Source organism: Lucilia sericata, unplaced genomic scaffold (genome assembly GCF_015586225.1).
Source record: "Lucilia sericata isolate MDLA Ls3-8-SP2 unplaced genomic scaffold, ASM1558622v1 Contig000073F_arrow, whole genome shotgun sequence".
In the NCBI taxonomy this organism is placed as follows: domain Eukaryota; kingdom Metazoa; phylum Arthropoda; class Insecta; order Diptera; family Calliphoridae; genus Lucilia; species Lucilia sericata.
The window spans coordinates 790913-808831 of NW_023994107.1; the positions used below are offsets into that span (position 1 = coordinate 790913).

General features: G+C 34.1%; 2 protein-coding genes across 2 annotated transcripts in view; one reads left to right on the forward strand and one right to left on the reverse strand.

Annotated features, from left to right (window-relative positions):
* The window catches only part of LOC119616449, a gene marked incomplete at its 5' end in the record, with an annotated part of 85679 nt that overhangs the window by 33681 nt on the left and 34079 nt on the right, over positions 1–17919 (reverse strand). The window lies entirely within an intron of this gene.
* LOC119616472 lies at positions 7523–8327 on the forward strand. The gene is made up of 2 exons (XM_037972832.1): positions 7523–7627; positions 7688–8327. The coding sequence occupies exons 1-2, from the start codon at positions 7613–7615 to the stop codon at positions 8276–8278; spliced, it is 606 nt and encodes a 201-aa protein (XP_037828760.1). The 5' UTR covers positions 7523–7612; the 3' UTR covers positions 8279–8327.

The window sequence follows — 17919 nt, forward strand, 5'->3', positions numbered from 1 at the left end:
CAATTTTCTTGCTGCACAGTGTTATAAATGATACTTTCGTCGGGAGAAAATGGTACCCTAGCCGCGACTCTTCTAAAAAAGTCTTTTATGAGCACTTCTTTTAATCAATTCCGACTTGTTTTTGAATGTGGTCGGTTTAGAGCCTCGTATCATATTTTAGCCAGATTTTGATTACAATATAAATATATGAAAAATGATATTTTGAAAACCTCTTTTTATGATTGCTGTACATTTTGTTTTTGGAATAAATCACATTTCAATCATTAGCATTATTTTTTAAGCTCGCTACTAATTAATCAGTTTAGTGACTGATTACCAGACATGGTAGGTAGGTAGGTAGGTTGATAGGAGGATGTATACTACATCAAATCCGAAGAAATACACCTAGGCCACTATCGGGCCTGTTGTGCGCTCCAATTCAAGAAAAAAAAAAAAAAAAAAAAAAAAAAAAAAAAAAAATTGTTCACTGAATGTATTATTTTTCCATGTTCAGAAACTCAGTTTCCTGGACGTAATTCCTAAGAATCTTCCAATCGGTGTTGGTTAAGAATGTTATTTCTGGAATAACATCACTTCCAAGATACTTGGATCTAACTTCGACGAATGCCTGACAATGGCAAAGAAAGTGCTCCAGAGTTTCACTGTCCTCTCCACATGCTCTACATTCGTCTGAATTCGCACGTCCAATTTTGTATAGATGTGCTCGTAATCCTGTGTGTCCACTGAGAATACGTACCATCATACTAACCTCAGACTTGCTCATTTTGAGAAGATTTCTCGTCTTGCTCTCATCAGGGTCACCCCATAGAATCTTTGTGGTTCTACCCACCGTTTCATTATTCCAAGAGGCCTTATGGGATTCTCTCATCCATATTTTTAATTCAGCTTTTGTTGCGTCGAATGGTTTTGCGTTTGTCAGGTTAACTACATCGAGCTCCCTTCCCTTTAAAGCTATTACATTCGCCCTTTCGTTGCCGGCTACTCCCGAGTGGCCTGGTACCCATATGATGTGAACCTTACCTCTGGGAGAGTATTCAGTTAAAGCTTTCTTACAATCCAATACGGTCTTAGATTTAATTCTATCACCTGATATCGCACAAATTGCCTTCTGGCTGTCGGTAAATATATTAAGCCCTGTGGGCGCCATATTTATTCTAATCCAATTTACACATTCCGTTATTGCTCGTACTTCTGCCTGGAAGCTTGTGTTATGATTAGGTAAACGGTGGTATATTTCTGTTTCTGGGTCTTCAATATAGAACCCCAGACCCACTTTGTCCCCTAATTTAGAGCCATCCGTGTAGCAACGGATTCCTACTGGTATTTGCTCTAATGTTCCGCTTGACCAAGACATTCTATCTGGGATTAGCGTTTCAAAGTTTCCGACATATTCAGTGTCTGGTATGCGATCAGGCACGTCCGATGAATGTGTATAACCTTCCAATGTGTCCAGTATACATTGATGACGTGTCCTATAACCGTTTTTGGCCAGTTCGCCTAAAGTAAAGAGCCGTTCGGCTGTAAGCGCCGCCTCATATCTTATATATGTTTCAATGGGTGGAATATCTAGCAACGTTTCCAGAGCCTTGGTTGAAGTAGTACACATGGCACCACTTATACCCAAGCAGCATGTACGCTGAACTCCCTGTAGTAGTTTGATATTACACTTTTTGTCCAAAGCAGTCCACCAGATTATTGAAGCATAAGCTAGAATTGGTCTAATTACACTTTTATAAAGCCAATTTGTCATAGTAGGACTAAGACCCCATTTCATGCCTATGGTTCTCCTACATATCGCCCAGCACCGATGTGCCTTGTTGATCCTATCCTCTATGTGGTGTCTCCATTTTAATTTCCGGTCAAGTATTACACCTAAGTACTTAACTTTGTCTGTCACCGGTATCTTCTTGCCCAAGAAGCAAGGTTCAGTATATGTAGAAATTTTTGTTTTTCTTGTGAAAAGACAGATTTCCGTCTTCGCCGGGTTAACATTGAGGCCTCTCGGTTGAGCCCAGCTCAAGGCCGTATTCAGAGCCTCCTCAGCTCTTCTACACAAGTAATTTGGATCCTTTCCCTTTAAAAGTATTACGACATCGTCTGCATAGCAGACAGGTCTAAGTCCTTTCTCGGTTAGGGTCCTTAGGAGGCTATTAATCGTGGTGACCCAGAGTAAAGGTGACAAAATGCCACCCTGTGGTATACCGCGAAATACCTTTTTCCTGATAGTTATATCGTACATCTCGCAGCTTATCCATCTGTTCCTTAGCATGTAGTTGATCCAGTTACGGAGCACCCGGTCAACATAAAACTGGTCTAGGGATTGGATAAGGGTATCAGTGTGCACGTTATTGAAAGCGCCTTCGATGTCAATGCATACTGCCAGTGTATACAGTTTGCTATCGAAAGATTCACTTATGTAGTGGACAACTTCATTTAAAGCGGTCTCCACCGATCGTCCCTTTACATAAGCATGCTGCTTATATTTAAGGTCATTGTATGGTATGCTGCTTTTAACCATGCTATCGACTATCCGTTCCAAGGTTTTAAGTAGGAAGGACGTAAGACTTATCGGTCGATAGGACTTAGGTGTCGCATAGCTAGGTTTCCCTGGTTTGGGTATAAATATTACCCTTGCATCCTGCCATTTAACTGGGGTATATGCCAATTTTAAGCATGCAGTGAATATCTGTGACAGATGTACGGAAACCAGTCCCGCCTCCATCTGCAAAAGTGCCGGGAAAATTCCATCCGGCCCTGCAGCTTTATAGGGAGCAAAGCTCTTGATTGCCCCTTTAACCATGTCAGTTGTAATAACTATTTCCGTGTTACCCTCCCCTTCCTCCAATATCGGTTCATCTATGTTATTCGATATACCGGGTGGGAAATGAGAATCCATTAGGAGTTTCATTGTCTCCTCCATATCCTCAAGCCTCCTGCCCGTGTCATCGATCATAGATTCCGGTTGGACATGAGTTTTGGATAGGAATTTTTTTATCTTCGATACCTCATTTACGCTATCTACCTGTTCACAGAAAAGTTTCCAGGAGTCTCGTTTGGCTCTTCGAACGATTTTCTTATATTCACCAAGTTTATTACGATACTCATCCCAGTATACTGCGGTCTTTTTACGCCGTGCCCGGTTAAATAGTTTGCGAAGAGTCTTCCCAAGGTTCCGGATCTCCCCAGTTACCCAGGGTTTTTCCTGGGCAGATCTCCGCTCTCGCAGAGGGCAGCTGTCCTCGAACGATTCAACCAGGGCACTTGTGAACGTTTCCACTTTGGCATCTATATCCTCTTTATTTCGACATTGAAAAGTGTCCTGACCTAAACGGTTCTTTAGTAAGGCCCCGAACATTGTCCAATTAGTTTTAGACTTATTCCGAAACTTTATCGGCTTTGGTGGTGGCCTTAGTATTTTGAATCTTATGTACCGATGATCAGAAAAGGAGTGCTCGTCCGAAACTCTCCAATCCTGAATTTCGTTTATAAGCTCTTCTGAACATATAGTTATATCTAATACTTCTTCTCTGATTCTATTGACGAAGGTAGCTTTATTACCTAAGTTCAATGTTATCAAGTCTTTAGTATTAAAGAAATCCATGAGGGCTTGTCCCCTGCGATTGGTGTTTGTACTACCCCAAGCTACATGATGCGAGTTGGCATCACAACCTATTACAATTTTCTTATTTTTCCTTTGTGCCTCTTCAACCAGTTTCATCAGATCCGACGTTGGTGGTAGGGTCGGAGAATCGAAAGGCAGGTAAATAGATGCAAGGTATATGTTGCCTCGACCTTGCTTCAGCACCGTTGCATCCGATGTTGATAATCCTGTTGAGAGGAGAAAACATAAGTTCTTGTGACATAAGATACATGTTCTCGGGCGAGATCCTGTATCAGCGTAGAAAAGTTGGAAATTTACGTGATTTAATCCAGAAACCTTGTTGCGAATCGTCCAAGGTTCCTGGATTAAAGCTATATGTATTTTACCTGTGTTGATTTTAGCCATCAGAGCGTTGGTAGCTGTCTCGCTCCGATGGAGGTTTATTTGGATAACCTCAATCATGGTCATCCATTAAACTGTCTTCCAGCGAGTTGGTGGTCACCTCCTCGCTCTTTGGATTTGACTCCTCCGGATAGCCTGAAGTGGCTATTAATGCAGTGAGTACTGTTGATGGCACTGCGGTGTCCTTATCAGGCATAGGAATAGCAGTATTTTTAATAGACACATTCCCAATTCTGGAGAGCATTGCTGTTCTGTCTTCTGGCGGGTGAGTGATTTCCTCCTCGCTTTTAGGATTTGACTCCTCAACATTGCTAGTACTTGCTAATGATGCTTTGGGTACTGTCTTAGGTGTTTTAGTGTCCTTGTCGGGGCCGGTTTTGACAGCCCTTTCAATCGGCGCCTTCCCAATTTTGGAAAGGGCAACTACACTTTCTTCTGGCGAGTTAATGGTAAATTCCTCGATTTTAGGATTTGACTCCTCAACGTTATCAGTAGTGGATACTGTGGTCTTAGGTTTTTTAGTGTCCTTTTCGAGGCTTGTTGTAACAGCCCTTCCAATCGGCACCTTCCCAATTTTGAATATGACAGATTTAGAGGCGAAGTAAGCCCTACCTTTATTCTTGGCAAGACTAGCCATGGATTTCTGGTCGATACCTATTACAAATAAAGTTCCCTCAGGTTCTTCTTTCCTGTAAAAGACATCCCATTTTTCCACGGCCAGCTCAGCATTTTGACCTCCAAGAATTTCCAGTATACGTTCATTAGCCAGTTTACTGCCCCATCCTTTTATGTAGACAGTGGACTTTAGGAGCACCGGAAGCTCGCTCTTCTTTGCCAGTCCCAGCCTAGCGCCGTCCCAGGGAGGAGGGATATTTTCCACCAAGTTCTTTAGGGTGCTAACACATTGGTGAGATGCCAACCTCATCAACATCACGCCCATGCTGAACTCGCAGCTCTCGCTCTCTATTGGTTGTTTGCCCTTTGAAGCTATTGCATGGTCCACTATCTTATTGTTGACCAGGTCTTCTATTTTACTCTGTTGGTCTATTGGAATTTTGCCTGTCGGATTACCGGCATCGTAAACTGCATAGCAGAGATCGTCCCGGTGCCTACTTCTGGCAACTTTGGCGTAAGATGGCGGCTCTTTACCTTTTCCTCCGTCTAGCTTCTCCTTCCTCGTTTTTCGGGGCTTCTTTTGAGATTCCCTTACCTTCGAGGTTGATTTCGCCGACGTGTTCGTCTTCGGAATATCTGGCTTGGCGTTGTCACCCTTACTCGCAGGATTCTCACTTGAGATTCCTTTGAGTGAAGTATGGCTTGGCTTCGACTGTGTATTAGAAGACGGGGAGCTCTTTTTCTTCTTAGGCTTATTCTCAGTTGTCAACTCCTCGGGTGACCTGATCCTTTTTGCCTCAGATCTTGTGAGAGAGTCCGATTCCTTTGGAGTGTCGTGGGATTGACTAACTATGATTTCCTGAAGCATCTTTTTCAACTTCCTCCTCTGTGCTCCAGAAAGTCTTTTCTTAGTAATAGGTAGTTTAGCTATGCTATCACTCACCTCTTTCACCATTTGCTCTACTTCATCCTTTTTGGGATTTGCTATAATGGTATTATTATTATTATCATCTGAGGATTCAGAGTCGGAACCCTCACCTATATTTAAAGGCTGAGGTAGCTTAGAGCTCTCTCCGAGTACATCCTTCTCTTTCACCCCTATATTTTTGCCAGCGGCATGCTGTACACTTGACGCATTGTCCGCCACGGAGGCCAAGGTACCCACCTCCGTAGTAGTATTCTGCTCACGATTGCAGGATGACGACGACACGTGACTCGCGAGTAGATCAACACTTGCCGCCGGTACTGGGTTATTTAGGCCCTGCACCGTAACTTTTATCTTTTTATTTTTATTTTCCATATTTGTTTTTTTTTTTTTTTTTTTTTCCAGTTTTTTGGTCCGCGGGGAATATAATATTCCCAGGTGGTGGACAATCTGCCCTCCCTCAGCTTAAGTGAAATTAAAGCTGGGAGAGGACAGATGGTCCATCACCACCCCCTATCCGCCACCCGGGGACGCGCTCGGTAGGAAAAATCTGGAAAACTCCCCCGAGGATTACCAGACATACTTTAGTGATTAGTCTAACTCTAACTATCTTCCGTAGAAGATAATTAAAGCAAAATATAATTTAATTTTAGGACACACACAATTTTTTTTGCCATCTCATCTAAAAGAGTCTTTTATGAGCCGCTTTTCTAATCACTTTCGACTCATTTTTGAATAATTTTTAAGTTTAATTGTAGCTGTCATCCAACAATCTTCCAAATGATAGGTATTATTAATAAAATTAACTTTTAACAAATTGTTTAATTCAATGAAATAAATAATAATTGATTAGTTACAAATGATTTAATTATTTTTTAACCGTTCATCACTACAGTAGGGAGGTTATTATGGGGTTGTGCTGGTGTTTGTAATCACAAATATATATCAATCGGATCAAAATCACTTCCTGAGTCGATTATGCAATATCATTCCGCCTAGCTAGTTGTCTATGATCGGAAAATATTCAAGATATATAAAGGAAGAAGCCTATATAAAATTTTTGAAATTATTAGCCCCCATACAACCGAACGCCCTTAATGGGGCTTTTGAGCACAATTTTTAAATATATGTAGTTTAAAGAATTTGCATTAATGAGTCTATGTGTTCTACCTCACACTATATTTGAATGTAGCTCACATTTCGGTCGAGAATTAGATAAAGTCTGGTTTGACCGACTATACTTTCTTAGTTGTTTATTTAAAGTATTATTTAAAATCTTAAAATAAATCGAATTTAAAAGTTTTCAAAGATATTAAACTTAACTTAATGAATCACCGTAATTGAAATGTTAATGTCATTTCTGCAAAATTTCAGCCGAGGCCAATTAATTATAAAATATATAATAAAATTGTCAATAGAAAAACTAAAAAAAAAAATAATATATGCAAAAATAAGCAAATCAAAATATTGACAGCTCTAGATTTGTGATATGTATCTGTCACAAAATCATTAAGTTAACAAGATGCTAAAAATAGTAGAGAAAAAATTCACACAAGCCATTAAAAGACAATATATGTATGTATATTTACTATGTATAAAAACACATTTCCATTAAAGATATTCATCAAAACTGTCTAAACTTGATTTAAACTTACTATTTATCAACGTTAATTTATTATAATAGAGCTTTCATATCAACAGATTCACGGAATAGAGCAGTTTATTTAATTAAAATGTGTGTGATGGATCAAAAGTGTGTCAATAGACATACATAATTTAGAAAACAAGATTTAGTATATTTATATGATTAAATTAACTTAATAAGATGCTTAAATTTTAACGCATGATAGTTGTTAATGCGAAGCATGACAATGTATATCAAAATTTAATTTTAAATTATGAATGATTATTAAATATATGTATATATATTACGTATTATGCATCAATTTTGTATAAAACAAAAAAGCGGTATTCTTATAGTCTTCAAAACGTTAACAGAAGTGGTTAGAAACGCTTACTAAAAAATAATCATTAAATAATTGATACTTTATTTTTAAGAAAATAAAAGTATGCGTGCTTTTCTGGTGAGTTTTAGGCATAATAAATATTATCTTACATGAAATTAATATTATTTAATATTCTAGGTATTTGTAACATTATTTACTTTAGCACAAGCTAATAATCTTGGATACAACTACGATAGTCAAAATATTAACTCCGGTACTAACCACTCACCTTTCCCAAATGTTGTGTTACAAAAAGAATTTTACACATATTCGGCACCCGACAACGTATTCGATGATGTTCCAAACATAGGGGAGCTGACAAAAACACGTAAAATGAATTTACGTGTTATTTTCATACGAGCTCCTGAAAATAATGGTCTTGCAAATGCGATCACCAATTTAGTTAGAAGTAGAGTTGAAAGTAAAACTGCCATTTATGTTCTTACGAAACAAACAGATATTGGCAGCTTAACTCAGCAATTGCAAAATCTTAACACTCAAAATCCCAATAAACCTGAAGTACGTTTTGTAAAATATCGCACCGAAGAAGAAGCCGTCAATGCTCAACGAATTATACAGCAACAATATGAAACTTTGGGTGGTAAGACTCAAGTTCACAATGGCGGTGTAGCACCAGTTCTTAACTTTGCTAGTAAGAAACCGCTACATCAACCAGTGTCTTATACAAGTCATCCCGTCAGTCATTCCTATATACCACCCAATGTCTAGCATTGTAAATACTTATAAGAAAAAAATTGTAAATTATGAATAATTATAAATATTTTAAGGAATTAGTTTGTATATTTATAAAATAAATTTTATACACCTTGTGAAGGAACAATCAAACATGGAATATGTAAATTTGTATACCTTATATACATTCTAGGTCGGAGTCGATTAAGCTGTCTCTCTATATGCCTATCGAAATACATTTTCTGAAGACCACAGTTATCGCTTACGGGATCCAAATCCTCAATTATTCTATTAGATATGTTTTCGAGAAGTTTGCTATTTGAAATCAGCAAAATCGGTCCACTAATAAAATAAAATTTGAACAGAAATTTTAGAAAAAATAATTAAAAAGCTTTTTTAATATTAAAAATTAATTGCTCAGGAAAATAAGGGGTTTTGCTGCGAAATTTTAGATAGCACATAGCTTCTCCTTACCATTGCTAATAGGGTATTAAAAATCACAATAAATATGGGTAATGGGTTGTACTTCCATAACCACTTACTTTTCAATGACTACTACTTACCGTCTGGATTACTTAGAAGTATTCTAGTAATGATTTTCTTATAATCTGATATAGAAGTACTTTATTTTCGGCTTTGTCATTTTGTTTTTTATTTACTTGCGTTTTAAGAATTGTGTTTTACAAAAAAATAAAACAAAATTAGTTTTGTTTGTGAAAACCATTATTTGACCCGCAATAAAATAGCTAAGCAGTGGTGCAGTGTGTAGAATATTTGGCTAACAAACCGAAGTCCCTGGTTCGTATTCTAGCTGGCTCTTTTCATATTAAGAAACAAAACAACTGTTTTGTAAGAGAAATTGCAAGTACTTCTTTAACTCCCTATTTGTAAGCGTGCGTAGAAGTACTTGCATCCAATGACATCACCGTGTTAAAATAATGACTTAATATGCTAATGAAGAAGTAGTGAAAAGAGTTTTTATTAGCTTTTTAACTCATTACTTTTCAATGTAAGTTTCTTCTGGGGAGATATTGGCGACTAAAGGTAACAAAAAACTTTTTTTAACGAATGTCTCTCTTATTATATGTCGATGCTATTATAATTTCCATAAAAAATTAAATTCCCTACATTTTAGGTCTAGACTATTTTCGCATAACTTTAGTTATTTTCGAGCTAACGTGCATTGATATTTTAAAATTTTAATATTTTTAACTCCGATATAGATTTTGTAGCAATTTTTGTTCCTAATATTAGCTTAAAAAATACATAATTAATTTCTGTTACATCCTTTATCACAGCATCATCACACTCCCTGTCTGTCTATCCGAAATTTCCGATGATCACACAATATGAACTGAATATCTGATTTTAGAATTTGCAAACAGAATATTAAACTTTTCAGGTATTGTAAAGGTTAAAAAAATAAAGTCAGACTTTTAAAAGTATTTTTCCCGACCAGCAACAAACATTTATTTTTATAGCATTAAAAATACTCTTCAAAATTACATGTAGACTGAATGAATGAATGCCTGAAGTGAAATTGTTACATAGAAAAAGAAAAAAATAAGAAATGACTGTATAAATAAATGCATGCAATAACACGTTTACTCCATATAACCAGTCAGGAGGGTAGTTTACACGTTGTTGCACAATTTATGTTTATGCAACATGTTAAAAACATTTTAACAGCTTAAAAATACATTTTTCTTTATTTCCAACTATTTTCTAAAAAATGTGAAAGGGGGAATTCGAATAAAAAACATTATAAAACAGGTTGGCAGACAGGAAAATAACAAAAGAAATAATAAATTCTTAAACACTGTTACTTCTTTACAGAAAATGTAAACATGAAATATTTTAAATTTACACTCTTTGTCTCAGACATTTTAGATTTAAACGAAACGTCTGTATTAAAGTTAAGTAGAACATAGTGTTTTGAATGTTGAATCTTAAGATTGGTTTTAAATTAAACCAAAAAGAAATAAGGAAGACTATTTACACTGCAATTGTCAATCACTGGTTTATAATTTCTGTATATTTTATAACTTTGTCATTCCGTGTGTAACACCAAGAAATATTGATCTGAGACAGAAAGTATATATATTCTTGGTCCTTATTAAATTCTGAGTCGATTTAGCTATGTCCGTCCGTCTGTCTGTGTAAAACACGCTCACGTAACAACGAAGTGAGATAAATTATTGAAATTTGGTGAGAATATTCCCTATTGTTCACATCGGGAAAAGTTATGTATCAAAATCGAAAACAACTTCTTAAAGAATAAGCATTTTTAAAACATTCTGATGTTATTTTCACGAAAACTATGCAATATATTTTCATGAAAATCATCATACATTTGTTTCTACACAGTTTGACTCCTGCTGAAAATTGGCGGAATCGGTAAATAATTTCATATTGCTCCCATACAAAAGTGCATATTCCAGGAAAATGAGTTTATTATTAATAACTTCCGTCAGAATGTTAATATCTTCACAAAATTTGACAAATTAAATTTCTATGTCAATAGAATTCATTTAGAGAAAAAATTATCTGGATCGGTCCATAATTGGACATAGCTCGCGAAAATCACTTAAACGCACATAACTCACTTCGTAATTAAAATATCCAAATAAAATTTGGTACAAGTATTGCTGTTGTACACAGAAATGTAACTGTGAATTTTTTTCCGATCGGACCATAATTGGTCATAGCTCCCATACGAGGTCCCCTCCTAAAAATCACTTGAAGGCACACAACTCATTACCAAATAGTGATATCCATAAAAATTTTTGTCATAAATAATATTTTTGTACACAGAAATGTTATTTAAAAAATTGTTCACGATCGGTTTATTTTTGTCATAGCTCCCATACAATGTTCCCTTCCGAAAATCACTTAAACGCACATTTAGCACAAATATTGCTCTTATATACATAAATCACACTATAAAATTTGTTTACGATCGGTCCATATTTGGTCATAGTGCCCATACAAAATCTCCTCCAGAAAATCACTTGAATGCACAATCTTCATTTCCAAATAATGATATAGATACAGAATTTAGCCAAAATTTTCTCTTTATTTACATTAATGTTACTGTGGAATTTTCGGATCATAATTGGTCATAGCTCCCATACAAGGTCTTCTTACGAAAATTTCTTAAACGCACATTACTCATTACCAAATAAAGCTATTGATACAAAATTCTGAACAAATATTAGTTTTGTATACAAAGATTATATTTTAAGATTTTTTTCCACGATCGGTTCATAATATGGGTGCGATCGGTCCCATACAAAGTTCCCTTCCGAAAATCACTTAAACACAAATTACTTATTACTTAATTACGATATAGATACAAAATTTGAATGAAATATAGCTTTTTTTACGATCGGTTCATAATTGGTTATATCTCCCATATTAGGTTCTGCCCCGAAAATTTGAATTTCCTTGAATCTTTCACACAAATTATTAAACATCGCTAAATCATATCTTAAGGCGCTTTAAAAATATAAAAGAAAATGGCGTATGTAATGTTCAATAAATCTTGCAATTGTAACAGATTTAAGCTGGGGTTTTTCTATTTAAGACATGAGAAAAATGATTTCTACAAATATTTGATCAAAATTAAAGAAGTATTAATATAAAAGTAGCTGGTGGAGGGTATTTAAGATCCGGCTCAGCCGAATATAACACTTTAACCTTTTTTAACTGTTTTTAATTATTATTTTATATAACTTCCACTTTGTTTGTGTACTACATTCCCCATTTAGAAAATATTGACCTTAATTTACAGTTTGAAAAAGGTAATAAATTATGAAAATACTAATTAGAAAATCCGCAAAAAAATCTACTTTCCTAAATCATTACTTTTGCCTTAAATTATCAAATATTTACAACGGAAACTATGAAAAGATTTCAATATTCTGAACAAAGTTGTAAATTAACTTTTATTATAAACATTAAACTTATTTAAAACTTTAAATTTATGGCTTAATTAAAACAACCAAATAAAATTACAGACTAACAAACATTTTCGAGAACAAGAACACGTACATACATACACATATACATATATGTATGTACCGAAGCCATTTAAAATTAAACCAAAAAATTTTACCAAAAAGTGTACTTGCCACTTGCTGCTAATAGCCCAACAGTTTTATATGGATTTACTGCAATACCATTAAGAAATATTTTTGCAAATGTGTAGATATTGGATTGCCTCCATTTTTTGAGGCATTTGCCATTAATATACTCTTTGTAATGCACAACGGCATCTAGTATGAAGTGTTTATTTTATTCGCCAAAAGAGGAATTTTTCAACTCGAAATCTCAATGCCGTTATAATCGGCGAATAGAGTTCCGCTTGGCAACCATCCGAACTGCTGGGATGTGTATGTCCTTAGATATTTTTGTGTTTTATTTATTTATTACGAGCGATTTTCAGTTTTCAACATGATCTACATGCAGCCAAAACAAAAATGAAATAATATTGAAGGAAAAAACCGGAAACCAACAAAAAAATGTGAAATGAAATGGGAAAAAAGGAAACAAAGCTAAAATTTTGTTTCGTGTAACACATTGATTTAATATGCTGGGAAAACGGAAATTGCGTGCTGTTTTATTTTCGCTCAATAAAAACTTTGAACAGAGTCGTAGTTGTATGGGAAATTTTGCTTTAATTGAAAATATTTGAAATTATCTTCATTTGAAATACACCCAGTCTGGCAATTTAATACTAAACTGTGAGTATGTAAATAAGTATGCACATTAGGGTGGCGTCGTTTGTGTGGACGCAAAATAAGTTACTGATGTTCCGACTGAAAATTAATGCTTGTTTCATTCTAATTTAAAGTAAAGTAAAATATTTCTAGATTTGTTCATGTTTCACGCAAAGGAATGATATCAAATTTATGGCCTTTGAGATGAGATCTCGGATTACCATTAAAGGTGGATTCAAAAGTTTTCGGCTTGAAATATTTTAAAAACTATTTTTATGATTAATTTAACAATTTAAAGTCATTTATTTTACTATCTGAAATTTATATTTAATAAAATCTTAAAGTCGGATTTCTGAAATAAAATTTTTAAAATAATATGTTGGTTAAGAATTTTTAGCCTATGTCCCCAGTGAAGTGCAGTGATGAATCATTTCATACCAATAAAATACGACGGAGCAAAAAACCTATAAAATCAATATGTATGTATATCATATGCATGTAGAGTTAAATACCATTCATTTAAGATACAAATCATCATTTTTATTTAATAAATGTCACAAAAAACCTCAAAAAGAACCTTCATAAGATTTGATCTAGCTCTCTAAATGTTGACCTCAGGACAAAAATTTGTATTTTAGAAAAAACTAAAATTTTGTTTGAGCGGAGCAACATCCATTTTGGGACCACCCTAATGTACATATGTACCAACAAACTACTTGTAATACGAGTAACTATTAACTAAATTATTATTTAACAAAACAAAGTCTCACAAATACCCAGAAAATAAAATTTATTTGAAATAAAACTTTTAATGCTCTACAGACTTAAATCTTTCACTTAAAAAAAATGTACTTAGTTGTAGTTGTAATTGGCTAAAATCGTTGGTATGTTAAGCATTTATTTGATGTTTAGGGGTAATCACGTTAATATTCATATGACCTTGAATTTTAAATATTCAAAACCATTTGTAATATGTAAAAAAGTTTTTTATATGTATACTTGAATTGTTGATTTATAAAAATTCCTATTAAAGTTAATTATTTGTTTGTGTTTGTACTATGTAAAGCATTTAAAGAAAAAGTAATCAGTCTATGTCAAATGCAAATGCTGATTAATTTTTACATACACACATGTGGGGAATTTCGTGTCAAGTGACTCAACTTTAAAAATGATTTTCCGATTGGGACCAAGGTTAGTACTATTGGATTGTAGGTCAAACACATATTTTAGCTCTATCGGTCAAGAACTACCGGATTCAGAGGGGGTCAAAGTTGGATATTTTGGTCATAGAGGATTTTATTCAAATGAGTGTAACTTTTCGCCAATTGGGCCCAACAAAAATTATCCAAAGGAGTTCAGATAGCTATTTCTTCATTGTTTCCTAAAATATTTTTTTAATTTTTTTGTTAAATTTGTTTTGACGACTTTTTTCAAAATGGCACTTTCTGGGTTTAAAAGTAACCTTATACAATTTCCTTTAAGGGCTTTCTAGTCCCATAATGGGATGCGAGGATATCTATCAAAAAATAGTTTTTCCATATTAGGCACTTAAAATACAAATTACTTGTGTAGAAGAGCTGAGGAGGCTCTGAATACGGCCTTGAACTGGGCCCAACTGAGAGGTTAACCCGGTGAAGACAGAAATCTTACTTTTTTACAAGAAAGACACAAATTTCTACGTATATCGAAGCATGCTTCCTATGCAAGAAGATACCGGTGACATACAAAATTAAGTATTTTGGTGTGATCCTTGACAGGAAATTTAAATGGAGACACCACATAGAGGATAGGACTAACAAGGCTCATTGGTGCTGGGCGATATGTAGGAGAACTAAAGGCATGATATGTGGTATTAGTCCTAACATGACAAATTAGCTTTATAAAAGTGTAATTAGACCAATTCTAGCTTATGATTCTTTAGGCGAACTGGTCAAAAGCGGTTATAGGAAACGTTATCAATGTATACTGGAAACACTGGAAGGTTATACACAATCATCGGACGCGCCTGATCTCATACCAGATACAGAATATGACGGAAACTTTGAAACGCTGATCCCAGATATAATGTCTTGGTCAAGCGAAACATTAGAGCAAATACCTGTAGGAATTCGTTGCTACACGGATGGCTCTAAATTGGGGGACAAAGTGGGCCTGAGGTTCTATATTGAAGACCCAGAAACAGTAATATACTACCGTTTACCTAAGGCGAACTGGTCAAAAGCGGTTATAGGAAACATTATCAATGTATACTGGAAACATTGGAAGGTTACACACAATCATCGGACGTGCCAGATCTCATACCAGATACAGAATATGACGGAAACTTTAAAACGCAGATCCCAAAAAGAAACGGTGGGTAGAACCACAGAGATCCTAATGTATTGTAGTTTGACAATAGTTTGTTTAAAATACTATAGTTTTACATAAGGATAGTTTTATAAGACAATTTTGGAGAACTTTAAACTTCGTATTTATACAATGAATGTGTCCACTACATTTCATTAAAAACTGAAGTAGTAAGGTATGTGTTAAAAACGAAGTGAATAAATCAATTTATATGTACTATATGTATGGAATCATACCACTTTAAAAAATAAAAGGTTCAAATAACATCGTAATTTTCAAACTATTGAAAATTATGGTTAAAAAAGAAAATAAAAAAAAAATTTGAAGCAAATCCCAGGATTCGTTTTAAAAAATTTCGGGTTTCGGGATATTCTAATCTCGAAAAAATCACGGAATTTATATTGGCGAATCCCGGGATTTTGCGATTGGCATCCCTAGTCTCTATTCAATGAATGTCTGTCTTTCTACTATATCTATTTCTTCTTACAAGGTGCAAAGTGATCAACTTTGGACCCAAAAAGTTTTTTAGTTTACTTAAAGTCTTTATCTTAGAATTTCCTTAAATAATTTCCATTTAATGTGCATATTTTGTAAATATTTTAATAAAAGTAAAGAAATAAACGCGAAAAATATGTTTTGTGCTTTAACTTCCGTTCTCTGTTCAACGCAATTTCAAGTTAAACGTTTGCGAACATAAAATTAAACTCATAAATTATTCACATTTGTTGGGAAACTAAAACGATTACGTTGGTGTATTGACATTAAGGTGGCCATGTAGATTTTTATTTGAATTAAAATTTATTGTTTTTGAAAAAACTTTACACTACGTATGTTAAATGAATGGCGTAAGGTTGTCACCGAGTAATTAATGTGTTTTTTTGAACATGAAGTGATGTCTAGTTTAGGTTTTGAATTTGGAGCTCTTGGGCTCACGATCCTATTTCTTTGTTTGTGTTCCGATCACGATACATATAGAATTTCTTTATCGAGCACTTGGGAAGTTTTATGGTATAAATCTATCAGTAGAATAATTGCAATTTTTATGAAAATATTTTATCTCAATTGAACGAATCTAAGACAAAAATTCAATTTAGTTTTTTGGTAACCTTAATTTGCAAAATGAACACGAATCCTCATGTGTATGTATTTAGTACTAAAAATCAACGCATGAAGTTTTTCAAATAAAATTGAAAAAGGAAAAAGAAGTTTATTGAGATAAAAATTCCAAAAAAAGGAACAGGTACAACAATCGATATTTCATATACACACAAATAAAACATACTCATTTTAATGTACATACATACATACTATATAAATAGATTTGTGTGGACTTCTCTTATAAAGTGTTTGGGTAAAACTGTTTGGTTCGGGTTCTATAGTATTTGAAATATTTTCCAAAGCAATAAACCCTTGAAAATGGAGCTCCTACATCCTATTTGTTGGGTTATATGCTTGCTGTTGTTTGTATCTTTACAGTTTTACCTTAAACTATTATGTTTTTAAAACGGAACCACATAAATTAACGTTGGCAAATACAAATACACACGTAAAACACATATCCACTCATACAAACTGTTGTAGGTGCAAGACAGTAAAAGTCATGGTTAAATGGAATTAAATGAAACATTCCTTCGTTTTCTTCTTTAAGTTTTATTTATTTTTACTTTTTGGAGCGGAAAAGTTCAAACATCTCAAATTGGGATACAGTTCTGGAAAGCATGCTCCATATACTATATACATACATACATACATGGTTATGCATGTGCAAGGGGAAATGGAAATATTTCTATGTACATATGCATGTACATTTGTATGTACGTTTACATAAGTTAGGAATTTTAATATATTACAAGGGTTAAAGAATTTTGGTATTTTCTTTAAGAATGTTTATATGCATGTTGTATTAACAAAATTTCATTATGTTTGTAAAGTTATTTCGTTGATAAAAACACTTTTATTTTATAATTCTTAATTTTAGTTATAATATTTACTTTTTATAAACATTTTTCCATATCCTAATGTAAAATGACAATATGTTTGTGTTTATAACCCAAGAAGCAAAAACCTTTGAAAATGATGTAAATATATATTTGAAAACATATTTAAATTTCATACATAGTCTTTGAGAACAAATTTGAAAATTTTTGTTTTCAAATTTGTTTGCACTTTAGGTAGAATAGTTCTTACAACACCGGACAATTTCGGGTACAAATATAGTGTATGCATATGTTCTATATATATAAAAATGAATGTGTGTCTGTTTGCTTATATGTTTGTATGTTTGAACGTTATAGACTACTAAACGGCTGAACCGATTTTATTCAAATTTTCACATTTTGAAATTTCAAGTGGGTGAGGTGCCACGCCCATATTAGAAAATATTAAAAACGTATATTTGAGATAATATAACAGTTGGAGTCCTCAAATTTTGTCGGAGCAACTTTAGTGTCAATATAATTATTTAGGACAAAAAGTAGGCGGACTACCATTAGGGGGCGTGGCACCTCCCATATAAATTAAATACAAAAATACGTTTATCTTGGAAACTATTACAGTTAGAATCTTCAAATTTTGCACGAAAAACTTTAACATCCACCTAAACATTTTGGG